At 33.0% G+C, this 27,714-nt stretch overlaps 1 protein-coding gene across 2 annotated transcripts; it reads right to left on the bottom strand.

The window, feature by feature from the left end:
* Positions 1-1,566: 1,566 nt before the first annotated feature.
* LOC140742867 (uncharacterized) lies at positions 1,567-25,893 on the bottom strand. 2 transcript variants are annotated; one of them, XM_073073910.1, is made up of 2 exons: positions 25,757-25,893; positions 1,567-3,433 (listed from the first exon to the last, which is right to left on the bottom strand). In XM_073073910.1, exon 2 carries the CDS (start codon positions 3,428-3,430, stop codon positions 2,039-2,041), a length of 1,392 nt encoding a protein of 463 aa, XP_072930011.1. In that variant the 5' UTR covers positions 3,431-3,433; positions 25,757-25,893; the 3' UTR covers positions 1,567-2,038. The 2 variants fall into 2 exon arrangements, with proteins under 2 accessions (XP_072930011.1, XP_072930019.1); XM_073073918.1 differs by having other exon boundaries at positions 25,656-25,802.
* Positions 25,894-27,714: the final 1,821 nt, after the last annotated feature.

The following is a 27,714-nucleotide window of genomic DNA, read 5'->3' as shown; positions in this document are numbered from 1 at the left end:
TTCTTTTCCTTTGTCATCAAAAGCACTGTTAAATATTTATGTTTTACACACATAACAAAGTTTAAAAAACAAAGCCTATAAATACAATTAAATGAAATTATTTATTATAACTTGCTATTTATAACTTATGTTAAACTTAGTTTGAATTCAGGACGGTTTCGCCACACATTGGGAACATCTGGATATACCGAACGCTAGGATTTATGTCTTAGCATTTCAGTTGCAAATTCGTGTGTGGTGTGATGTATTGGATTGCGCAAAGCTGAATTAGTTTCGAAGTACAAAGGTCGAATGTACTTTATCGGTACGAATATATTTGGATTGCTTTGTGGTTCAAATTGTTCTTTAGTTTTTTTCCTGGAATCGGTATGATATACCTACGTAAAATAGAATACATCAATATATCAGTATTTGGAGTGTCATAAATATATTATTTACAGATGTTGAAGGGATGCCCAGATTAGCGGTTATCATTTCATTTTGTTATTAAATTAAATGAGTAGTAATTCATTTGATGGTAAGAGGTCACACATCTCTTAGGAAGGTGACACAAGAACGACATGACCACGGTCGTTAATATGAACTGTCGCTCATGTATTATGTCCCTAAGGTCTAAGTTGTAACGCCTCCTGAAAGTTTTGTCTTACCACACTCTTCAAACATAACCCTCAGAAAGGAGCGGTGCCTCTTTAGCGGAGCTACGAATGGAAGAGCCACCATTTGTATCATATAACTGTAAAAAAATAGGTAGAAATCTAGATTTATTGAATATCTATACTTTTTAATAGTTATACTAATATTAACATATGCTATATGCTATATTTTAATTAAATAAAAAAACAACTTATTTCCTTTTTACAAATATTTTCTTTATTCTTTTACCTAATTAATCCGCCAAGGTACCCTGTAAATACATTTCGAAAATAACTTATTAGAGATTAGATGGTATCCGGGGACTAAGCTCTCTTAACAAGATCGGTTCTGAGAACGCCAAATATTAATTAATGTGACCAAATCTCGAACAAAATGAACTATCACTGGTTACCACGAAATATAATTACTACCTAACTCCACGTCGAGATGGCCTTTTCACACGATAATATGAATTTACTAATATTATTTATGAATCTTATTCAATTTAAAAATCTATTAATATTCTTCTTATATGAATGACCTTACTTAGTACAGAAAATTAAATATAATCAATCATATTTCTTAACAGAAGTGTTAAGTACTGTTGTGTTCTTTGAAATAAAAGAGAGACACGAGGCATTCCGACTTAGTCCCTAGGGATAACAACACAACTGTGCTCAGATAGAACACGCTTCTATTCTAGGTTGAATGCAAGGGCTGCAGAATCAATTAAATATGAAATGGTGGGTTAACAGTCGCTGTGGCCTGTGATCATTTACAACATACCCAGCAGCTCAATCTGAGCATTACTTTGCTATTATAGTGCAATTAATTTACTTTTAGGAAAGTAAGCTAGTTTCAATTAAAACTTTCATACTAAATAACTACAGCGCAAGCTCTACTAATATAAGAGGGAAATAAATTTTCATCAGCTATCTAAAATAGTTTATTACTATACAATGTAAATTACTATGTACATATCGTAAATGGCGTATTAGCAACAACTCAGTGTAACGTTCACGCGACGATTTCGCTTATTTCGCTTTCGTTCCACTATTCCAACAAACACTGAATTGTTCACATTCCATCGATTCATTTCACCTCTAATCATAATGTGATTCACTCGAATGCAGCGATGTAAACCGATTTAGCGATAATCTCATTACGCTAATGATTTCAAATTAAAAGAAAACTGCTATGAATCGCACCAATTCCTTACCTAATTACTAGAAGACACATCATTATTATAAACATTGTTGCCACATTCTTGGGGGTTTCTTAATGATATTCCACTACAGCTATTACGCTACTATCAATAATACCATGGTTTCTCCCACTACTAGAAACCATATGACTAACCAACCATTAGACTAGAACTCATCATTGTCTCATCCAATTATCATAATCACGGTACATTAACAGGTAAAAACATTTGTGGATCGCCCAATTTGGGCTCAAAACGAATGTTTACTTTTGTATCACCATCACCAACTTCAAGGAAGCTGTTCCAATCCAGCATCCAATAAAATCCGTTCTTTTTAGGTGGAGGCAAAACCGAATCTCCTGGCATTTCGGGAGCTGGTCCCCCGAATGAGTCTTCGAGATCTGTTATCGATGCACCTGAATCGGCTTCTGCCTTCGAATCAGATTCTGGAGGAGCGTTCGTTATAGGAATATCAGCCTCAGTAACATCTGCAGTGGTAGTTGTTTCTTTAACAGTATCATCAGTTGCATTAGCTTGTCTTTTACTTTGATCAATTTCCAAAGTAGCTTTTTCATCTTCAACTGGATTTGGACCTTTACGCAAAGGTATTACTTTAACAGAGTCATAATCAATTGGTTCATAATTTGTCTTAGGAGCGTTAACAGATTTTGTCTTCCTTGGTTTCGGTAAATCATATGGAAGTACACTTTCATCAGTTTCCGAAGATGACGTGTCTAATTCAAATGGAATTTGAGGACGTAAAGGTTCATACAAAAAATTTGTTTGTGACGGAACTTGATCGTTACTTAAGCCTTTAATTTCAGTGTTTGGTGAAATTAAATCGTAAGTAAGTAATATGTTTTCCGGCAATTGCACTGTTCCGTCAATAACCCTTGCTGGAGGCAGGGGTTTAAATCCTTCTAGGGGCAATAAAAAATGATCATTGCCAGCATTTCCCTTCAATCCGTGAGCATCTAAAAATGCTTGCAATTCTGCGGGTAAGTCTAATTTTTGTTTTCTAGCAAGCTCTGCATTTTTCTCCAAAGTTTTTAGAATCTCTTCGTTCGATTTAAGAGTTTTCACCGGTTTCGGAGTTACCTTAGATATAGGTATATGTTCTACACGAGGTGGTCTTGTATATAATTCCTGTAAAGATGAACCATCACGTGGTGTGTATGGCAATACAACCATTACTGTTGGTTCGTTTGATTTGGTCGTAGCTTCGACGGTTTGAGGTTGAGCTGATGCAGAAACAACCGCATCTTTAAGGTTTAGCACGTAGTTTACATTCAAATCGGGCAGCTGGGTTATCGGATTAATTTCATTTTCTTCGTAGCTGTATGTTGGAGCAACAGTAGTAGTAGTAGTTGCAGGCTTAGTACTAAATTGTTCTTTTGATTCTTTCGATGTCGAAGTTTTTGCGTCTTCAGCTCTTATGTCATTGAGTAGTTGAAGAATTTCTTCTCTTGAAAGTCGTGGCAAGTACGTGTTAGCTTTGAGGATGCTTTGCACTTGTTGAACCGTTCGTTCTACATCCACAGCGGCTTGAGAAACTGTCAATACTGCTAGAACGCAGCACCAAAGCAGCTTCATTGTCTGAAAAAAGAAGAAAAGTACATGGTATAAATACAATTGTATGGTTATAATATGAGTTGCGATTACACAACAAAGCAAATGCTTTAATATTTAAATAAAGAGTAATTATTTTTAAAGATGATTACGTAAATCTGAATAAACATTCTAACCTAACAATAGATGAAAAAAAGTTAGTCATGTAGATTTAGTATTAATTATTTCCTTCATAAACACCCTAACAGAAAATCCTTAATTTCAAAACAATATAACTACTATCTTTGTTTACAACAAAGATTATGATGTAGCCAAAAAGATTTCACATTACCTCGATGAGATATCTGATAGCATATTTTAAAATAAGTTTTCGAATACGAAAAACATATTATAAGTATTAAATTTACTGTTCTTACAAATATTCCTTGCAAGCATAATGAGGCTCGCCTTTCTGCCAATTGCACGTTGCAGAGAAACAGCGAGATAGTTTGCAAGTTAACAGGTCCCGACTTCCTCACTCGTTATGTCATGCTCTTTACTTCCTAAATTAGCAAGTAGCGGAATTCGAGTTTCAGTTGGGTCTTATTAAAATAAAGTTTTCGATTTTGTGTGAATGTGTGAAGTGAATATTTAATGAATTTTATCAAAAATGTAATGTAATGAATAGAGAAGGCATGCAGTGAGCATTCTTTCCTACCGATGTTAGTTCGAGTGGAGATCCGTGCCCACAAGTGAAACAGAAATATTTTGACAATAATGATGTGTATAGTCCGCTATTAATCGAACTCTACACTCATCGTCGAACTCCACACTTAGTAACGTTTTTCTTTGGCATATCACGTGTGCCAAAGACTAACGTACGTTATTAAAATAATAAATTAACTGCAACGATTGAAATTACTAAAAATACACACATAAAACCTCTGTAATCGCATTTTATCTTCATTTAAAACTCTGTTTATATCAATTTTATTGGAAACACGAAAGTATACACACAGTTATTATTATGGATATCATCAAAATTATAACAAACCATTAATAAGTAATAAATTACTAATACAATAATAAATAATACAATATTTGATAAATGATAGTAGTATACATACAATCGTAACAATAATAATCTTCTACAAAAGTTCATTGCCCCGTCACACACAGTAACAATGCAAGCAGTAATAATTCCCTATACGTAACAAACATGAAACAATAGGAATTTAACAAAACAATGATTCCATGACAATCATAAGTACATTTCATGTTTCAAACAATACTAAAACACTTTCTATATCCACAAGATAGGTACGATTTTGAGCATAAAAGTTAATTTCCCAATGCTTTATGTATTGTTGACAATTGAAATGTTTTTCATTGATTGTTAAATAGTCTATTGATAGTGTAACAATACGATACAATACAATAGTACTTTTTATTGATTGACATAAATAGATTACAATAAAATTTTGAGCAGGACAAATTATAGTTTTGCTAAACGTAGTTCATTTAGGTAAATGAAATATCAAAATTAATTAAGAAGTTACGCTTTTTATATTGTATTAAATACGATTTTATTTATTACTAGCTGTGCCCTACGGCTTACCCGCGTTAAAAAAACAGGGGCACAGCTAGTTCTAAAATATAAGTAGCCTAAGTTACTCCTTATTACATCAGCTACCTGCCAATAAAAGTCCCGTCAAAATTGGTGGCTGGACCAGAGAGATTTCAGAGATTAACCAGAACAAACAAACAGACAGACAAAAATTGTAAGAAATGTTATTTTGGTATATGTACTGTATATATTCAAATGCATAAAGAAAAAAGCGGTTAAACAGACACTCAAACTTTATTTATATATAGATATTTTATAAAAATAGAGATTAATTATTATTATACTTTTAATGTCCATAATCTAGGTTTTCAGATTATATAATTTTATCATAATTGCTGTATTGGATGTGGCAAATGATTCATAATTACATTTTTACTAGAGTCCGACATTATAATTATTATTTACAATTTATTATAGATATTTCTGTGCTAGATTCATTGTTGTAAGAAATTATTCAAATATAAATTACATTATTTATTCAATCTTATCATATTGGTCTTTGTCAACGAACAATAATTATGTAAGAGGGAAGAACAATGTAATTCTGATACTTGGAACATCTTATAGGCATTTTAATTAAATTAATCTGTCGTGCTTATTAATTACTGCCCTGATTTTGAAGGAGGTGGTATCGAACGAAGGTAAATAAGCCATACAAGACCAACATATGTTTTTGTTGTTTTTATAAATAATAAGGAATCAAATTTTGTAAAGTAAAATCTTAGTAAGAATAAATTTAATAATTTAATCGTGTAATTTATAAGTAACTGATAATTAATGTTTAATAAGAAAATATGAAATCTTCTTATAAAATTAATTTAATAGTCAATGAATTATAAAAGCAAGGAATTTTTGTTGAAAACGGTCATAAGAATTATACGGGCTTATACGGGCGCAAGGAGGTCTAAGCCTGGGATTAGAAGTCTAAATACGCTTAACGGGGCCCTATATATAACCCTATAAAGATAAATGAATATTTTTTTCCCAATAATACGTGCGTACTAGTGACCTTGATAATATGCTGTTATAAAATCACAATAGAAGTAATGTAGATGTGAAGTGATATTAACTTTATTGTGTCTCAGATGCTATAGACACACACGAGAATTGTCAAACATTCAGTCACCAAACAGAAAATCAAATTTAGCATAAATATTTGGCCGGGGAATGAACCCGGAACCGTGTTAGATCGAAATGGTGACTGTACCGCTGCGCCAATCGTCAAGAATATAACGTGCAAGCAGTCATGCATAACGCGTGCAAAATTACCCTTAATAATGTTAAGTTAGTAACGAGGTCTTTCTCATGCGCTTAAGTGACCTCAGATGTAGTTAAATCTTCACATGACCTTCTAATTTTACGTAATTTCAACGTTTTTGTTATAATCAATGCAAGACTCACCGCTGTGCATAGATCTTTTCCTATAAAATAAGATAAGGGAATAGTCCACCATATTGGCCAAGTACACTATGTCATACTCCGTAAATCTAAAGTTATTATGGAAATCTCTTAGTCATGTGATTGTCCTTATCGGATATTCAAATGATAATAATTTTCATATGATGTCGTTACAGAAATTTAAATGCGTCATTTATACATCTGTCTGGCCGGAGACCGAACCCGGAATCATCTACATCAGACAAGTACAGACCACTCCGCCACGCGGATCGTCAAAGGCCGAGATAGGCTGAGACGGGCTGAGGTTCCAAGCTTTGCAATGGATGACCTTAATTCGTACTGCAAGGCAATATTAATTTGCAAACTCATAAACAAACCTACTTATAATGATGTCTTGAAGAATATTCAAGGCTTTCAAGTATTTTATCTACCCAAATTAATCTTATCTAATCGTACATTATTATTAATTTCAAATACACTTTTTACTGTATATAATATGTTCTAGGCAGTTATAGCCTAGTGGTTGAGAAATTCGGCCTCTTGATCGAGGGGTCTGAGGTTCAAATCACCACCTCTGATTTTTCAAAGTTATGTGGGTTTTATAAATTAATTATCACTTGCTTAGACGGTGAATGAAAACTTCGTCAGGAAACCTGCAAATCTGAGAAATTTAAAAAGAAGTTTACACAGGTATGTGAAGTCTACCAATTCGCACTTGACCAGCGCGGCGAACTATGGCCTAATCCTTCTCATTCTGAGAGGAGCCCCGTGCCCAGCAATGGGACAGTAATGGGTTGATGATGATGAAACTGTTAATAACAAAAGTATAGACGTAAATAAAGTCGCGGGTTAAAACTAGTGCTTACAATTTTGACTTTAAAATGTATAACTGTCATGCTACTTGCAACTTTTCGGTTTTTATTTTATATCTATAAGGTCAGACTTCGGTGTTACATAAAAACGTGATTTTGAAAGTAGATTTATATTTAATCTTAGTATTATTGCAAAATGCAAATCAGTTCTATAAAAGACCAAATACGTAGTGATAGTTTAGTGATCAAAACACGGCTTCTTGACTTAGGAGTCCAATATTGGAATCCTAGGCATGCAACTTTGAATTTTCAAAATTATGTGCGTATTACAAATATGACTTGCTTTAACCTGTACCCTTACGACGAGTTTTCAAAACATCCCACAATTTTACGTTACGTTTACTCAATCCATTATTCTGTTCTTTTTGCTTCAGTAGACTAAGTAAACGTAACAATAAGTAAGTGCTCAAGTCTGTTTGTCTGCCTCACATGTTCGTAAATGTCATTTAATGTTACGTTACTGACACTATAGTTCTGATACAATCCACTACGGGCGCTGATTGGAATTTGTATGGGCAAATACGTAAACAAATATCAAAACAGTCATATTTGTCAAAACGTAAAATCTCATGGAAAGGGCATTGCTGAAACCTGCATACCTAAAATCTTAAAGAACCCTCAAAGATATGAGAAGTCCACCAATACGCATTTATATCTACAGCGCGGTGAACTATGGCCAAATCCATTCTGAGAGGATTCTCACTCTAATGTGTTGATGACGAGACTCAATGCTAAGTTCGCCATTTGTATGTGTATGTTTTTTTCCTACATAGTTACGCTAAACAGTGAAAGTGGTCTTCTGTATCACTACAACCCATAATTATGTCATATCTACCTGTTTTATATGAGTTTGACATAATAGTTATAAAGTTACATAATCTTGTGTTATGTATTATGTGTAAAGAACGAACCAACATTTATTAATGTAACTAATATCCTGAAGTGACTAAGTTGGAAAGACCCTTATAAGTTAAGCGTCTGTTTAACGACATCCTTCAGACTAGAATACAGTTAACTCTATTGTTAAATTAGAAATAAATATGGCGGTGGTTGCACCCCAACCTTCCACGAAGGGCTCTAACTTTAAAATAGCAAAATTAATGATAATATTGACTTAAAAAACTACTTTACGATCTTAAAATCCACAGTACTGTTTAAACAACAGTCAAAAAGTATTTTTAATGGTTTTCCAAACAAGACCGTAGTTCGCTCGTTCTGATTGTTCAAAGTTTTAGGTCAATATTTAGTTACGATCAACTTTGCATTGAACCGCAAAGTTGACCAGTTAATTATACAGTTAAATAGTATTAAATTTGACTTATTGAATCGCAAAGTTATGAAAGATTGCGCGGCTCTTTTATTGAATTCTGGGAGTAGGGATGGGCGTGAGTGAAAAATAAATAATTGATTATTGCAGAAATAATATTATAGAAATAATCGATTTTTGTCGACGATATAAAAGGTCGTCAATGGTCCTGAAATCGCGGCACGCGTGTATAATATAAGTGAAAATAGAAATAATTGATCGTTTACTATTATACAAGTACTTAATTAACAATCGAATGTTTTTAAAAGTAAACGATTATTATAAAAATCGATTCTTTTTCACATCCCTATTTGATAAATGCAAATATATGTTATTGTAGATTAACATTTTCTCTTTTGATCTATTACAATAATTTTAGATGAGTTTTTTAAATATGCAAATTATGCAGACATGGAGTCGATTGCGTTGCTTGCATATAATTTAGACGCCTTTAGATCTAAATTCCATGTCCCAAAGGAGTTCTATAGGAATGTATTTTATGTAAATTAAATAATTTGATAATTTAATCTTTTAACTTTTATGATAACGACGTTAATTTCTCTTTCATTGTAACTGGAATTGAGCTAAATCGTTTTTAATTTATTAGATACATATTTTATTTACATAATTATATATTAACAAATATTCATAGTTCATCAAATCTTATGATGATGTAAATATTAAAACGACTTCAAAAGAAAAAGTTCCTATTTAAGACAAATTATTGAAATCTATGAAAATGAGTGTCTTGGATCATTTCTTCCACAGTTTCTCGTATGGCTTCTCTGTTCATTGAATAAACATACAAAATGGAGATAAATTATTAAAGTTTACTTATTCCATAATATTCCGAATAAAAATCAATGATTTTTAAATGTAATGTGAAATAATTATGACTTACGTTACTTCGAATTGAAACATTGTGGGAAACTATAAAACTAAGAGTAAGTGTGAGTACTTACCTACGAGTATAAGTGCAGTTATACCATAACTTTTTAGTGCATATTATGGAAAATAAATAAAAATAAATAGATATATAGCAAGATGTTATAACCGTTAACAACTAACGAGTTCTTAATAACAGAACAAAAGCGCATTATGGCATAATAGTAATACTAAGCAGTTCTGACTCGTAGAAGCGACGCCAGCTTTCTAATTATCTCATTTGTTTCCTCATTACCGATATACTCAAGAATTTCTACCGTATTGTTTTTTATTGAATACTTTGCAAATTTTACAAGGGAAGCTTACTAATATTACAGACACGAAATTTGTGAGGATCGATGTGTCACTCTTTCACATAAAAAAAACTTTTGAGGTTTGGATGAAATTCAGCACACAGAAACTTTATAGTCTATATTAACACATGTGATATTCTTTTCCATAGTAAATGGGGCCCTAGTGAAAAAAACGCGGACAATAATTAAATACTTAAGAGTGCTATATATAAAAAATATATATATAAAAATTTCAACCGTCTTCCTAGTACAGTTTAACAGTTAGATCGAAAAATGCCGAAAAAATCCGGTTTGTTGTATGGAGACCCCCTTAATATTCAACTTTTTTTTTTAGTATTTGTTGTTATAGCTGCCACCGTTATGCTTCCTCTGTCAAAATTTCATGTGTCTATCTATTACGGTTTAAGCGGTAGAGCCCTGTGACAGACGGACAGACGGACAGACAGCGAAGTCTTAGTAATAGGGTTCCGTTTTTACCCTTTGGGTACGGAACCCTAAAAACAATCCCAGATATGTTACATATCTGAATTCTTCGTCCAGCACAATGAAATTCGTTAACGGTATACCCATTGCATGTAACTGAAAGCTGAAGCCAACATAAACCCCGTGTTCTAAAGTTCCAGTTAATCAAGTTTTTCCAACTGAAATTTATTTCTCCTTGATTTTATTTCGCTAGATTGTTTTGGGCGGGAAATAAAACGATTTGATTTTGTTTGTTGATGATTTTATATCTTAGAGAAGAGTACTTTTCGAACAAAATTGAAGCTTATTAAATTCGGCTGATTTTTTGAGAATGCACAAATTACGAGTACAATGAAAATCGTGTCGAGTGTGACGTATAATACAAAAAAGATCCGTAAACTGTCATATATTTTTTTCTAAAATTTAATTGAACCAACAAATATTATTCGATAACCCAAAAATCCCAGATATAAAAATTGAATGTGTTTTAAACACTCGCACAAAAACACATGGACAGTGTTTCAATGTAATGTTTCACGAAGCATTGTTTTTCTTTTTTGATGTCAGATTGATACCTGTTGTAATCTGTTTTTGATGTTATTTGGAAAATATTAATGCAAATGTTTGCTTTTCCAAAAAGCTATGAATATTTTAAATAGTTGTACTACTATTTTAATATTTGAATGGTGACAGAAGTAGAATACCACGTTTCAGCAACGTCATATTCCAGGTACACTCTTCACCTACGCCTGAATAATCAAATTCAAAATATTTATAGAGAAAAATGATATTCGACTAGAGAAAATATATAATATTTTATCAAAATCGGTCCCAAGCTCGTTGAGCATTTTTTATTCACTTTACATCCCTAATACTTGCCCTTCTTCAAATTTAAGGATCTGTATGAACCTATATTTATGTTAATCCCGTTTATGCTTGTCAGTGGCAAAACGATAGTAAGGCGGAGAAGCCGTCGCATAAACAAATAGGTTTCCTTATAGCACTTAACCTCATTCGTCAAGAAATCAAATTATTCCCTAACGTTTCATTCCCTTGAACTCCCACCATTCTTATGCAAACAAACATGCCACCCGCAAACGCGATATTACGGCATCTGTTATAAAAAACGGGTGACAATGTACCGTTTACAAATGTCACATTACCAGCTAGTAAGAGAGAAGAGTTAGAAAATGAACCAAAATCCCTCAAAAAAACGGCACGGAAACTTACCTTTAAAACACTTAAGTTTCCATATTTGCCACAAGAATCTTATTTGGGCTCATAAAATGCATATTATATGTAGTATATAGCCTTTTCGATATACATTTTGGGATATTTTTCAAATATCATTTTATGTACCAGTACAGTCAATATTAAAAAGAGCGATTTAAAGTCAAGGAGATTCATGTACGGAGTATATTATTTAGATTTTTACTTTCCGGGAAATTTGATCGGGATTCTTGCCAATGCAAGAAATACAATACAAGAAAGGTGACCACTCAGACAGAATTATTTTCCACTTTCTTTATTAACTTCGACATTCTCCTATAGTTTTAATATAAACGGTAAGACCAGTCATTAAAACACAAATGGAACCCGCCATTGAAAGTGAAAGGTAGACGCAACCTTCTTGCGTGAGAATATTTATCGTCATACCTCGTCGATTTCATTGACACTCGCACGAGGATGACATTCATTGCTGTTTACACACGCAATCTTATTAAAACTGTTCAAAGATTTTACTCAATGGATATTGAATAAACATTATTCAGAATTTAGCCTTGTGTTTTTTTCAAGTCTTGACGCAGTGGTAGTAGCCGATTATATTAATGTCTTGTATAATAATAGGTATGTGTGAAGTATGAAAAGTTATATAATAATCGTATTCTGCTCACGGTACTTAGTGTACGTAACGCTTGTAGAGGCAAGTGGCCTCGTAAAGAATTTTGTTTATTTCGGTAGGTATCACCGGTGCACAATTTTTCTGTGTACCTTACAAAATTGGGTTGTCGGTTGATCTACATATGAGAATCATTTTGGACTTCAGAAGTGAAAATGCATGTGTGATAGGATTGAGGTAGAACCTTTATTCTGCATGGAATTGGTTACAGTCAGTAGTGACCATTTATTATATTGACTGTACGCTCGTTAGCTATTCAGTCTTACATCAGTCTTTTAAAAATATCAGTTTTTGAAATTGCTCTACGAATTCCGGTTAGAGCAGGAATAACTTTTCCAGCACAAAACGCTGATAGTAATTGGTTGAATAACTGCTTAATTTTACTTTGATTGTATAAGATAGTTATAAAGGTAGATTTTATACTAAGTAATAATAACTTAAACCATGTACGTTCTAAAATTGTGTCTTACCCTCTCTACCAATTTATAACCATGACTCTTGACCTGTTCACTTGATTTACAAGCAATTTATCATCTGTGAACGTTCCACAGACCTTACAAAATCCATTGACACATGCTTTGCATCATACTAAACATCTTTGCCAATATATTTCTATCCGCGTTTCAAATATTTGCACAAAAGTATTGCAACTGATAAAAACGAGTTTTTTCGTGGAATTGCAATTCACGGCTTCCAATGTATAAATGTTTACATATATATACTTTTATACAGGGTCAAAATTTCAAGTAAGAATAAACTGTTACCAATTTTTTTAAAATATTGTTAGTCGTATTGTGTTCCGACTAAGGAAACATTACCTAATGTTACGATGGTAACAGTAATTTTATTTCATGGTGATCTGAAATATAATTGAGAATTACAATGTAGTATCCTTCTTCCCACTCGTCGGCATCGCGATTGTTTAGCCTTTAAAAACAAAAAAAGTTTAAAGACCACTGACACTGCGTATGACAGTGACAGCTCCGGATTCCTCACTTCTTTTTCGCGCTTCCAAGGCATCGTGATACTATTTTTTCAAAGTTTTGTTAAACGTGTATAGTGAAGCAAAGCTAGTGAAAAAATGAAGAAAATGGAAACTAGGAATGAAGAATCACGTCTGCGTAGTTGTAGTCGCAGTAGCAGGAATTTACGAAGCAATTCTTCGGATTGGATCACCGGTTCAGAGGTTATGTACAAATTACTTACCAGGTATGTAAGAAAATAATGTATTATTCACCTTTTACAGTATGTGTGCACGACTATAAAAATGCCTAAATAACTAACATATTCTCAGAAAGAAACTATATTGTTCGAAAAACTTTCTCGTATCTACAACTTCAAAACTATTCATGCACGCCAATCTCGCTGTTGCACATTACAGACACCAAACGGTGCTCATATTCGCCATTAACCGTAAGATGCTTGCATTTTTATGCATATAATTTAGCAATTAATGGTCCAAATATAAAATGCACCCGAGCCATTGAGTACGAGATACTCGTTGCGTCGCTTTGTCGACACTAAATGTTTCCCATGTTCACCATTAAGCACGAGATGCTGGCCCTAACATTTATATGTGGCAAATGTTCAAATATTCAAAGAGTCACAACCGTCGAGTACGAGATACTCCTAGTGTTACTTTGTTGACACTAAACGGTTCACTCATTCGCCATTGAGTACGAGATACTCGCGCTAACATTTCTATGTGGCAAGTGGTCGAATATACAAAGCATCAGAACCGTCGAGTACAAGATACTCCAAGTGTTACTTTGTTGACACTTAACGTTTCACTCATTCGCCATTGAGTACGAGATACTCGCGCTAACATTTCTATGTGGCAAGTGGTCGAATATACAAAGCATCAGAACCGTCGAGTACGAGATACTCCAATTGTTACTTTGTTGACACTAAACATTTCACTCATTCGCCATTGAGCACGAGATACCTGCGCTAATACTTATATGTGGCAAATGGCTTGAATGCTTCCATCACTAGCTATTGCACTAACAACACACAGTATAAAGCATGAATGATTTATAAGCACCAAGCTAGAGCTGCTACAACACAAGGTTATGCCAACCCTGTTATACCAACTCTGACAAAATAGTTTTCAGAACCAGCTATAATTTCAGGAATCATTCATGGAGTTATTGCAAATAGCAAAACATATTTGTAACTTTATGACAAAACAGTGTCCTAACAGAAATGGAAAATATTATGTCAACATACTGGGACAACGAGTGAATACAATAATATCATCAGAGTTCTCTAAAATTGGGAGGTATGTGTGAAGCAACTGGATGAATAACATATTCCAATGAGAACTGAGGAAATCAACCTGGTACATTTTGATGCTCTTCTCAGAATAACACTTTAACTAGTGCTACCTATAAAGGTCATTATAGGTAATTTATGCTCCACCACAATACACACGATAAAAATATGTGCAATACATGGTGGAGAACAGAAAATAGGAATCATCACATTGCTGGTGCGCTAACCCATAACAAATATAACCCCGTGCATATAAGAATCTTATCAGGATTCACCGCACAGCATGATGCTCATGAGCTCATGTAACGGAATCATACTGAAGACATTGAAACTCACTTAGCTGCATTACAAATGATAGAAGACTAACTATCTTATCAGAAAACAATGTCTAAAATAGACATTTGTGACATAAATGTTTTATGCAGCACCCCGTTGCCAATTTGAAATTGGTTGAGATTGGTCGTTCCACACAAATCAATTGTGTTATATGATATTAAAATTTAATATATGGTGTCAAGATAAAAATCTTACAACATTGATGACAAAATTATCTTGGTATACTAGTTAATCCAATGCTCGATCTTAAATGGTAATAGATGTGCTCCTCACATTATCACATACACACTGGTGTATATACATGACAACTGTTTCATGTTAACCTGAAATAGAACAGAAGGCATGCTCTCTCAAAAGAACCACCTCAGGAGGACAATGATTAAGCAAACAAGACTCCGGCTTATTGATACTGACACATATCTGTCCAATATATTTTTAGTCACATGAAGAAAGAATACTATAAGTATCTCATATATTGGAACCAGCGTCTGAAGTCCTAGCTTTGATAGTAGCATTCTGTGTTAATACCTCAACACAATTGAACAGAGTTCATTGATTTGTTATGGATACTCTATAGTTCCTACTCAATTTCAGCTGTTTTATAAGCAAATAACAGGTACCTATAGTCTATACATGGCTCAAAGTAAACAATATTACATGGGTTATATTGTAGTACCTCTTACTCACATATATACAAATTATGTATAATAAAATTTAATCAGTTACCAGCTATATAAAGCTGTTTGATTTGATATCTTGTGGGCTAGGTATATGAATATCCTAACATTCAGATTAGGTGTATTTCAAGATATTGCGGATTTCAGGAAATACTCGTATTATTAAGGCATAACTCTAAGGAGATTTGTATCAAGGAGTACAATCAGAACTATAATGCACCACTTAACTACTGGTACAGAGTACCTACTTAAAGTCATTGAGCTTACATAATATATATAACTCTATTATATATAGATGTAACTTGAATTGAAGTTTTTAAATTATCTATTTAATACACTGGTTTACAGTGATAATCAATCCAGAAGTCTGGAGTTGTCTTTGGACACAAATACCTTTATGATTTATTCTATGGCCAGGTACTATAACAATACCTGCAATACTATAACAATACAAATGTGCTAAATAATAAATGTCCATACTTGTAAATAATTCAAAAACCGTGTTTAGTATTACTTATTTATATGGCATATGTGACATAAATGCAAATATGTGAATGTCAAGAGTGAACTTTATGTACAAATGTGAGAATTTATACAAAATTAACATTTTGGATTTCGTTACACTTATGTTTCAGCGACTCAATAGGAATAAATACAGTAATAATTAAAGGTTTGGAAGTTCAGTCCACAAACATATGGGTAATTATTAAATATCTGCACATGTTTTTCACTTTTACATGTATAGTAAAACTGCTTAAAATATGAGGCTGATCATCATGAAAAAATTGACTAAAGATTATTGGTGCCTATGTAATGCTCTACAACAGAAGCCTGGTACTCCCAACATTACAAAAAGCAATCAAATATTAATATACTACTTATATTGTTGCTTAAACATTTCCTTTAGCAACACCAGGTTTATATAGAAACATGCATCATACATTTATACACCAGTCATCAGGTCAAAAAATAACACAGCAGTCCATTAATCCTGGAATAAAGACAAGCATAATATGAGAATTGCTATTGCACTTAAGTCTTCATAATGTCTATGTTAGTTACACTAAAACTGAAATTGTTCTCATTTCATAAGGAAGCTTAGGCTAAGGGTAAATAATGTCCACCATGGTAATATGTGACACATTAATAATATAAAGTAATAACAATATTATTATATCATGTGAATGGCCAGCCATTAATATGATATCTTCTTTGGGTCTTTTATGCCTAGTGTGTATACCTAGATGCTCTTATAAAACATAAAACAAAGAAATTAAGCTGCATGTCCAATCAATTTTCAAATGTAAATCTAGCATCCCTAGAATTAATAGGAATTCCTTAGGGGTATGTGTGATGAACGTTACTATATAGGACACACATGGCAGACATCTGGCCTGGAACAAAGAAAACTATATTATATATACAAATTATTATTATAATTATTATATATAGAAGATTTATCTACTTTCCTTTTCTTAAAGAATTAAGATGGAGAAAAATGTGGGTAATAACTTAATAATTTATCACTGGCAGAGCTGTAACTAGAACCAGTTGTGTTAGTAATCATTACAGGCTAAGTAAGCCAGAACCCCATGGAAGTTATAAAATATTTGACTTATTAAAACTGAATTAATCCTGGAAATGCTCAGCATAAATACTTTTGAGTCAAGATAAGCTTTTCTGGTCTAGTCATGAATGGGGTTTGAAATAATCATATACATAAATACTGTTATGAAAACTGATATCAACTTATACATACACATAACTGATAGTTACACACACTTTTAGGAAAAGATGTTAGATCGAAAGTCAGATTGGATTTCAAAAGGAAACGCATCATAAGCTTTCCAACCAACCATATAGATATGTAACTTTACAGAGGACATGCATAAGCATGGTACAGCAAAAAGTATAAGTAACTTTTGCAAATCTGATATATACCTACAAAAACAGGAAGTCATATAAAACTAAAATGTTTCATTGATCTAAGAATGATCATGTCCCTCCTGAACATGCACACTAATATAAAGAAACAAAGTAGGTATAACACCCAATATTATACCGGGTATATATATTATACAACATAAAATATAAATTTATCTCACATGGGGCATATATCATCCCAAGATCAAATCAAATACCCAATCATAATTTGTCAATAAATAATGGTATTAATTCCTTAATATTCAACATGGGATGGCTTCCTATTTTAATAATATTGGAATACATACAATGTACCTACTGGTACATTTAAGTATAGTATTATATAAAAGTACATTATTATATAATGCACATCACACATGAAACATATTTATACATATATTGCTATATAGCAAAGGAAATAGTATTATTTGTGTCAATAAAATTGACCAAGTAATTCATTCTACACATAATTATGACATACTATGGAGGGTAGAAAACATATTTTCGACCTTGTATGTATTTATTTTTTGCAAGGTGCAAAAGCTTGAATTGAATAATCATTAATACTGACTAAATTACAATATTACTATTATTATTATTATTGGCCAATTTTAGCAATAATATATAGTACTGGAAAAAATTAAGGGATCAAAAAAAAATTCCAAATTTTTCGGTAGTTTTCAACAGGCCGTAACTTAAAGCGAAATGGTCGTACAGGAAATTAAAAAAAAGGAAATTGTAGCTCCAAGTGTCTAGTTTTTGGATTAGAACTTCAAAATTTTGTAGCCTCCGCGGTTTCTGAGTAATCGTAGAGAAACCAGCAACAAAAAAATTTTCAAAATTTTTTTAGTTTTTTTTTTGGTCTACGGGCGTGGAAAAATTTTTTTTAGCTTAACCACCATAAGGATCGGATACTTTGTTCATTTAGCTTTAATTTCTTTTTTTAAACACCCTGATACGTCCACTCCTCGCTGAGATATCGGTCTTCAAATGGAAAAGGATCTTTTTGTCTTTGATTATCGATATCTCAGCAACCAATGATCGTACAGAAAGTTAAAGATGGCTTTCAAGAACTTGAATAAATTCCCCTTAACGACTGTCCATTGTTTTTTCGAAAAAAATTTTTTTTCTTTCTGTAATTTTTTTACATGAATTTGAAAATGCAACAAAAAAAGGGCTTTTGGTGGTTTTTTGGAAAATCAAGCGCTGGATCGTAAATATTGAGGAAACCACTAATGTTAAGTGTGCCTTTTACAGTTCAATATGTCCACAAAAACCCTACAAAGAATCAAATTAATCCAGCCAGCCGTTTTTTTGTTTCACTTGATCGAATTTTTGAAAAAATTAAAGGATCATGTTTTTTGCTCTGAAAAGCTCATAATTTTTAAAAATGAGAAAAAAAAAATGTTTTTCCGAGCTTTTTCCACATTTTTGTTCCAGAATGTGCTTAAATTTTCAAAAAGAAAAGAAAAAAAAACTCCGAAAAAACAATGGACAGTCGTTAAGGGGAATTTATTCAAGTTCTTTAAAGCCATCTTTAACTTTCTGTACGATCATTGGTTGCTGAGATATCGATAATCAAAGACAAAAAGATCCTTTTCCATTTGAAGACCGATATCTCAGCGAGGAGTGGACGTATCAGGGTGTTTAAAAAAAGAAATTAAAGCTAAATGAACAAAGTATCCGATCCTTATGGTGGTTAAGCTAAAAAAAATTTTTCCACGCCCGTAGACCAAAAAAAAAACTAAAAAAATTTTGAAAATTTTTTTGTTGCTGGTTTCTCTACGATTATTCAGAAACCGCGGAGGCTACAAAATTTTGAAGTTCTAATCCAAAAACTAGACACTTGGAGCTACAATTTCCTTTTTTTTAATTTCCTATACGACCATTTCTCTCAAAGTTACGGCCTGTTGAAAACTACCGAAAAATTTGGAATTTTTTTTTGATCCCTTAATTTTTTCCAGTAGTGTATTTAGAGAAAAATATTGCATTATTATTGCACTGAATATTATTTCATCTAATTCAGAGGGAATCTCACTTAGTACTATGTGTTTCAGAACATTTCATCCATATTATACAGTAAGAGTAAATATTCAGTTAGCAATCCTAATAATTATGTATATTTTATAATTATACCTAATTAAGAGAAAAATTTCTTATTAATATGATATTTTCATATTGTATTTTATATATATATATATAAACTCCTTTGCAAAAAAAACGGGCACCTTACACACACACTTTACCTTAGCTTTTCTATGGGTAAATATTATTATATTTTTAGTATGTCATTAGCTTGGATGACTAGAAATTTCTTATTATCAATGAGAATCTAGTTTTTTAACACTTTTATCCTGGTATCGGTGTTTTAGTCAATGTAAACAGAGAGCCGTGTTAAAATGGACATTTTTATGGGTATAATGAAATTAAGACTACGAGTATTTTTATGGTATTTTAATAAAAGAGACATTAAAAAATAAAAATTAATAACGAGTATGACCTCCTCTTGCAGCGATTACGGCATGTAATCGTCTTGGCATGCTTCCCACCAGGCTTTTGATGGTGTCCTGTGGAATGTGTTCCCACTCAGTCGAGATTACACGTTTAAGCTCTCTGATGTTTTGTGGAGGTGGTTGGACAGATCGTACTCGCCTTTTTAGGAGGTCCCAAACATGCTCAATGGGGTTAAGGTCGGGGCTCCGCGCTGGCCAATCCAAACGACGAATACCGACCTCTTGCATATAAGCATCTACGTCGCCAGAACGGTGGGCCCGAGCATTATCGTCCATGTAAATGGCATCTTCACCAATTACAGTCAGTGCGGGTTGTGCATTTTGAGAAAGGATTTCTGTTATGTACCTATGCGCATTTAGTGAGCCATTTTCTATGAATACTATCTCGGTACGATAGTTGGAAGTTACGCCCGCCCAAAACATAACGGACCCTCCACCATAAGGGGTGATTTCTTCAAAACACACATCGGCATAGCGTTCCCCTGGTCTTCGTAACACTCGCCGACGTCGGTCCTCACCATGCAGACAAATTCGAGCCTCATCGGAGAAGAGTACGCTACTCCAGTTACCTGGTGTCCAAGATAGGCAATTTCTAGCGAACCTCAACCGCGCAATCCGGTGCTCACGGAGTAACTTGGGGGCCCGCGCTGGTCGTCGACTACGTATATCAGCAGCTAAAAGTCTTCTCCTCACAGTCCATAGGCTAACTTGTGCTCCTCGTACCTCTTCAAGGTTTCTTTTGAGGTCTATGTAACTGCATTTGCGGTTCCTCAGCGCCTGAGTCACTAAAAAGCGATCGTCTCGCGGCTGTGTGCAACGTTTTCTCCCAGAACCTTGCCTTCTCTGAACGGAACCTGTCTCTTGGTATCGAGTCCAGGTTCTTTGTACGGTTGAACGACTCACGTTTAACCGCTGTGAGACGTAACATTGGCTACACCCCTCTTCCAGCAGCGCTATAATTTTACTAGCTCTCATTGCTTTTTCTGCCATTACGATAGACACAAAGATATCTGTTTTAAGTCACAATAAGGCAGAATTATGCGATAAACATAAATTGTTGTACTAAAAATAACGAAAAGTTACTTTTAGTTGCTTGATAACCTTTTAACCGCAAACCCGCGAAAAGTGTCACAAAATGAAAAAGGGATTAATAATTTAAAAAACAAAAGTTTTGAATTTGGAATGAACTTTTTTTCATACCCAGACTCTTTATTAAGTGCCAGTAACATAGTTTGGCTATTAAAACCTCTGAAGAACTAAATTATTACCAATAATGTTAAAAAATCAAACCCGCCCGTTTTTTTTGCAAAGGAGTGTATATATGTTTTATTATTGAGAATAAATCTCACTGAGCACTATGGATTTCACAACATCTCATCCATATGATGCAGAACAAATAAATATTCAGCAATGTAATTAAATCCATATAATAATATATATGTATGGTAATAAATCTTTAATTTAATTACATGTCCCATTGTTGCAGTTGTCTCTAAACATCTACATTGTAATTCTCAATTATATTTCAGATCACCATGAAATAAAATTGAAAATTAGACGAGCTTACCTGTATGCGAAGTCTGATTATAATTTTATGAATGGTGATCTGAAATATAATTACCCACCCTCCCAAAATCAAAACCCATACTGCAACAATAAGAACAAAAGAGTCTCCTAGATATAGACAGCATGCATATTATCAAGGAGACTAAGTTGGAAATGATAGACTCTAAATTAAGTGAGGAATCCGGAGCTGTCACTGTCATACGCAGTGTCAGTGGTCTTTAAACTTTTTTTGTTTTTAAAGGCTAAACAATCGCGATGCCGACGAGTGGGAAGAAGGATACTACATTGTAATTCTCAATTATATTTCAGATCACCATTCATAAAATTATAATCAGACTTCGCTTACAGGTAAGCTCGTCTAATTTTCAATTTTATCTACTTTTGAAATTGCAAAAATGATGTATAGTAAATTGATTATTTAAAGTTAATCACTTAGTAGAAACGAGCATGCAGTTCTGATAGTAAATGTACCACAGATACTAGGAATAAATCCTAAGGATTGTTAAACTCCTGCCTAGATCGGCCACAGAAGTATTGTTAGCCAAGGGGCAGACATGAGTTTAGATTAGGAGGATGACGTCACGTAAAAATCTTTCTTACCCCGCTCTCTAACCTAGAACAGGTGTTATAACTTAGCAAGAAGTGGTCGAGGCACAACGCAATCAAACCACAAGTAGTACAAAACTTCATTTCCTAAAAAGTATTATCCCATGAATCAAAAGTCATATATCTTTGTCTTTTACGATCTATACTGAGTAACGTATCTGCAGGTGGCTGGATATGGCCGGAAATATCGACCGTCTATAAACGTCACTAGGATATATCGCGCCTGCAGACAACAATTCTTTGGGCGAGCTAGTTGCAAGACTTCTTGAATTGCCACATTATTTGTTATATGTTTACGGTGAGGAAGATTTTTACCTGTGTTCGTATGTGTGGCGATGTCTTATATGGTTGGTTTGTCGTCGATATATTACTGTTCTAATGCGGGTATCTTCTGAGAATGAGGGTTTTAGGCCATAGTGCACTAGCTAATTTCTAATACGTACGTAACGTATTAAAATTTTGAAATGAACATATTGAAAAATCAGAAATGCGTGCTTCGGATTCGAACCTTGGACCCTCTGATTGAAGACTAGGCTATTACTGCTTTATTGTTGAAGACAATTAATTTACTAATAATTACTTCCAGGGGAATTAATTTTGGATAATTACTTATTTACGCAAAATTAAGAACTATCCAACATTACATACTTACTGTGTTATATAGTATACTTCATAGTATATGTAAAACTTTTGTTAATTCTAAACAATTGATTGGATTTCACGATAAGTATATCAAACTTAGTCTACCTTTTAGGACTAAGTTTAAACCCTTCATAATTAATTAATTTGGTAATTGATAATGCCCTACACTGCATTATCAATTGCCAAATTAAATTAATTAACCCAATTTTCATGCATTGAGTTATACTCAATCACAAATTAATCGTTACCTTTGAGGAACTAGTTGGAATGAAAGCATTCCAAAATGATTTCCATAAACAAGGAAATATCTTTGTATTTCCTTGTTTTACCACACCCTTGAAACCAGAATACGCGAACTATTTACTGTTACAATTAGGCTATAGTTGCATGTTATGTATGTAAATAATAATATAATGCGTATGTCATTATAATATTTATAATCGGTTTCACTATTTTAACAATTTTTATGCATTTACACAGAGTTAATTGGCTGAGAATGTTACCAGGAATTAAGTTCTCTTTTTTAATAAAATAAATAGCAAACTGCGAGTTGTTCGAGTTTCGTGTCACCGAAATTGCATTTATTTTTAATTTTTAACTTGTGTGTCCCCTGTGCCGGTCGGACGGACAGCGGAGGCTTAGTAATAGGATTCTTTTTTAGGAACCCTTAAAAAAGAGGCGTGGCAGTTGAGCCGCGGCAGTCGAATCACAAAAATCTACCTAAACGGAATATTTCACCAATTTACTGCACCAATAATAAAATGATGATGATTTTAATTTGTTAGTTAACATTGGTGTCAAGTTTAGCGTGCGACCTTAAGTTTTTCAAGTCATGCCCTATAAGTCGAGCAGAATTGATTTGCTTCACGAAGTCACCTAATGTGGTCTTATAAGAAAATAAGGACCATAATCGCATGAATCTCATGTCATTATGAAATGCAAGGACGTAAGTTTGTAAGATCAATTAACAAGAATATATGAAAATATGTTTCGATGGCGCATTGCACATATTATAGTATGTAATAGAAATTGCTGCAATCCATTGCCATTATTTATTTTTATCGTCAGAGAATTATGAGTAACCTATTGCTAAATACTAAAGAATAATAAATCAAAATTAAAGATATCTTTAAAAATGTTGAATTTTTGTGATATTGTACCAAACGGAATATCTGATGACTATTTGCCATAATGTAGATACACACTAACGTAAACGAAAATTAATAATAATGAACAATTATATATTTTTGGAACATTTTCGTTTCTCTATTCTAATAATGACTACGAATATGACATACAAAAACCTAAACGCGGAGAAAAATGATATATAGTCATTGCCTGTTTCAGGCACCCAAACCGAAACAGTGAAATTGAAAATCTGAAAGACTTATTACTTTACGACGTTTTCTTTCGGAAAAAATGATATATGTCGTGTATGATAACGACAGTGAGGGTCCTTTATGGAGATGAGTGGTAGATTTTTTTATATATATAGACGTAGCATACAAACATCTCTCCTTCTTTTAATTATCTGTAACATTTACATGTATTTTCCGTGGCCTTTATATTTTCTGCACATCCTTAAGGTTGACTGGCAGAAAATACTACTTAGTATCATAGATTAATAAAGATACTTCGCCGCCTTGAAATTGAATGAAGCCACAAACGACTTATTTTAGTAAGTTATTTTTTTGAATTCTTGACAAATAAAAACATTTTTAGAGAAAATTTACGAATAAATAACTAATACTGCGTAATTTACGTAATAAATAAATAATTATTTCAAATATTTTAGGGACATTTTAGCACAGACACGTGGCAAAACTTTTTTACGCAACTATTTCAATTCTCAAAACTGGGTACATTTTCTTGTTAGGAGTGAGTAATCTTTACTAATCTATGCTTAGTATAAGTGCGCATATTGTACCACTTTTTTTATTGGTCAATAAAGTCTATTAAAAAAAACCCATGTAGACCATCTGATGGTAAGTGGCTACTACGGTCCATGAACATCTGTAAGTAATCCCAGATATGATTAGATTCCTACCTGAGGTCTGCTACAGACGCGTTGATGCTTGAGAACTAAGTTGGAACGTCTCGGATAAGTGTATCACCTTTACCATATTTTTCAAACCAGCGCTTAATACTGCTGTTATTAGGTAGAAATAGGGAGTGGTGCCACCGGAGACGGATCACAAATGGATCTACCAGATCTACCTGCTAACCCAACCTAACCTAACTTTCTTTTAAAATTGCCGTTGCATGGCGACTCCATTATTCTTTACTACTAGTTTACTTTACAAAGTTAGTTTTATTAGCTGTAAGCAAGGTCCGCGTGCACGTACATTTACAAATCAATATTGCCTCGATTCAGTAAAGTCAAATTTCGAAATGTGGTTTATAGCCTCGACAGTTTTTTACTGACTTTTAAAATTAACTATAATTTTAATCAGCTAATTATTTAAATGCTTTTTGCTAAAACTGATTAATGTAACTTACATAAAAAAATCTCATACACCTATACACATGTACTTATCACATAGAACATTGCAGTTTAAACGTATGGTATTACTTAATTGTACACAAAGACATTTATGTACATTTATGTTTATAATTATGTTGACAGTGTGGTAACCAAATTGATAATACGTTGAAACTTTTAATCTATTTTGCACCCTCTTATTGATATTTTATTAAAATACCGTGAAAAGTAATTAGATACCGAAGAAAATGAAATTGAAACTTCTAAGTGCATTTCCGATTTTATTTTTTGTTTGTGATAAAATGTTAAATGCATTTCAGTTTAAATTGTTCCAATACTTTGCAATGTCACCTATTGGCTAAAAAGCATTGCAGCACGTATTGATACAACAATAAAATTGCAACGAGACGTCAAAAAAGCCCAGAATCTTAACGCTTGCAACACTTACTTGTTGAATTATAACACGATTCACTGAGAACGATAGCTCAAAAAATAAACAAGATAAACACAACACTTAACAAACGTAAACATAAACATTAAAATACTGACCGTAACAATAAACACACTCAGCAACAACCGTTTGACCGTCGCGTTACCACTCGACTGAGGTCCCACCACTCGTTACGCCACCAACCTACTTTGCCGTTCTTTGAATTGAAGTGAAAATCTTAATGCTTATTCATAATTATTACGCGGTTTTAACTGTCATTTGGGTGCATGGTAATAATGATTGGGTTGTTTTATTGCAAAACAATATAAAAATCTTGTTTTAAATTTAGTGATAGTCAAAATTACTGTAGTACATAAGGTTATGTCGGAGTTCCGTTTCTATTACGAACTAAAAAAAGATTTAAGAAACCAATGATCTGATTGCTTCAAAATATAGCCACTCTGACAATTTAGGAAAGTATAACGATACGTCAAATGTTAAAAAACAAATGTTAAATATATACACGACGAATAGATAACCTCTCTTATTTGGGAAGACGGTTAAAAATTCGTCAAGTCGTTCGAAGACACGCTCTAGTCGTACCCACGCACGAAAAACACCCTCCACAATCGGTTAAAACATCTGTTAGAAATAAGACGCAGTTACTCCATAATAATCATCGTGAATAACCCATCTGCAAATAAAAAATATTTACTAATAAATATAGTCAATAAAATACAGTCTTAATTATGCGTTTCTAATTAGCATAATTGTGCAATAGATAATTTCATTTAATTACGTAAAATTTCGTCATTCGATTAATTTAGAATTAAATAACTATTTTTCATTCGCTGCATTCGGAACTTAATTACAATACATTAAATTATATTTTATTCTTAACTGTCGCAAAAACGCAAAAAGTACGAGGAAAACGTTAAATTAATAATAAATTGTTAACTATTACAGGTTAATTAAAGTTTGTAATAAAGGAAAGGGTAAGCAGACAAGTAATAAAGCACTGAATGAAGCGAAAGGGTAGGCGAAGCGAAAGCGAAGGAATGAAATGAAATTAATACTTGTCTATTTAAACATTTTTATGGTTCCCGAGGTAGATATATAGTTTAGAATATTTTTCAATTACGTAAAATTTCGTCATTCGATTAATTTAGAATTAAATAACTATTTTTCATTCGCTGCATTCGGAACTTAATTACAATACATTAAATTATATTTTATTCTTAACTGTCGCAAAAACGCAAAAAGTACGAGGAAAACGTTAAATTAATAATAAATTGTTAACTATTACAGGTTAATTAAAGTTTGTAATAAAGGAAAGGGTAAGCAGACAAGTAATAAAGCACTGAATGAAGCGAAAGGGTAGGCGAAGCGAAAGCGAAGGAATGAAATGAAATTAATACTTGTCTATTTAAACATTTTTATGGTTCCCGAGGTAGATATATAGTTTAGAATATTTTCCAATTTCCTTTAATGATATTTGTATATACGTTGTCGGTGGCTACTCTCATTATGGATGAAATTTGGAACTTAAGTGCGTTCTATAAAGTATTGTTATAGCTGTGTAGTGGATTAATTAGTAAATGGGGAAAATAGTATTTGGTCTTAAAAATATACTGACAAAAACTTTTTATTTATGTCAATATTTGTTAATATGTGCTTTCTTAATTAGTGATGTGTAGAAAATTAAGAATAATATGATACAGTAGAACTTATAATTCCTTTAAAGAATCACATTTCTATTCTATCAATTTCTGTTGTATCAAGAACCTGTGGTTAAACGCCGGCGGTACCACTTCTATATCTATTTCAGCCTAATAACAGCAATGTTAAGCGGTGTTGTGTTCTTGTTTGAAGGATGTGGTAAGGGCGACATGCTTTTTACAACATTTTACAAAAGCTCACACAGATGTTACATTATTATAATTGTTGCCGTAAAAATCTCTGTTAATACCGACTACGGAACCCTTTACTATGATTCGTTCGGCGTGCACTTAGCTGCTTTTTGCATTTTATTCTATTTCGCCTGCGACTCGATTTTGTTTTGTGTTAATTTTCTATA

Source organism: Epargyreus clarus, unplaced genomic scaffold, assembly GCF_041222505.1.
Source record: "Epargyreus clarus isolate Ecla_fem2 unplaced genomic scaffold, WU_Ecla_fem_2.2 ptg000001l, whole genome shotgun sequence".
NCBI classification, from domain to species: domain Eukaryota; kingdom Metazoa; phylum Arthropoda; class Insecta; order Lepidoptera; family Hesperiidae; genus Epargyreus; species Epargyreus clarus.
The sequence above is the reverse complement of the archived record's forward strand: the minus strand, read 5'-3'. Positions and strand labels throughout refer to the sequence as shown.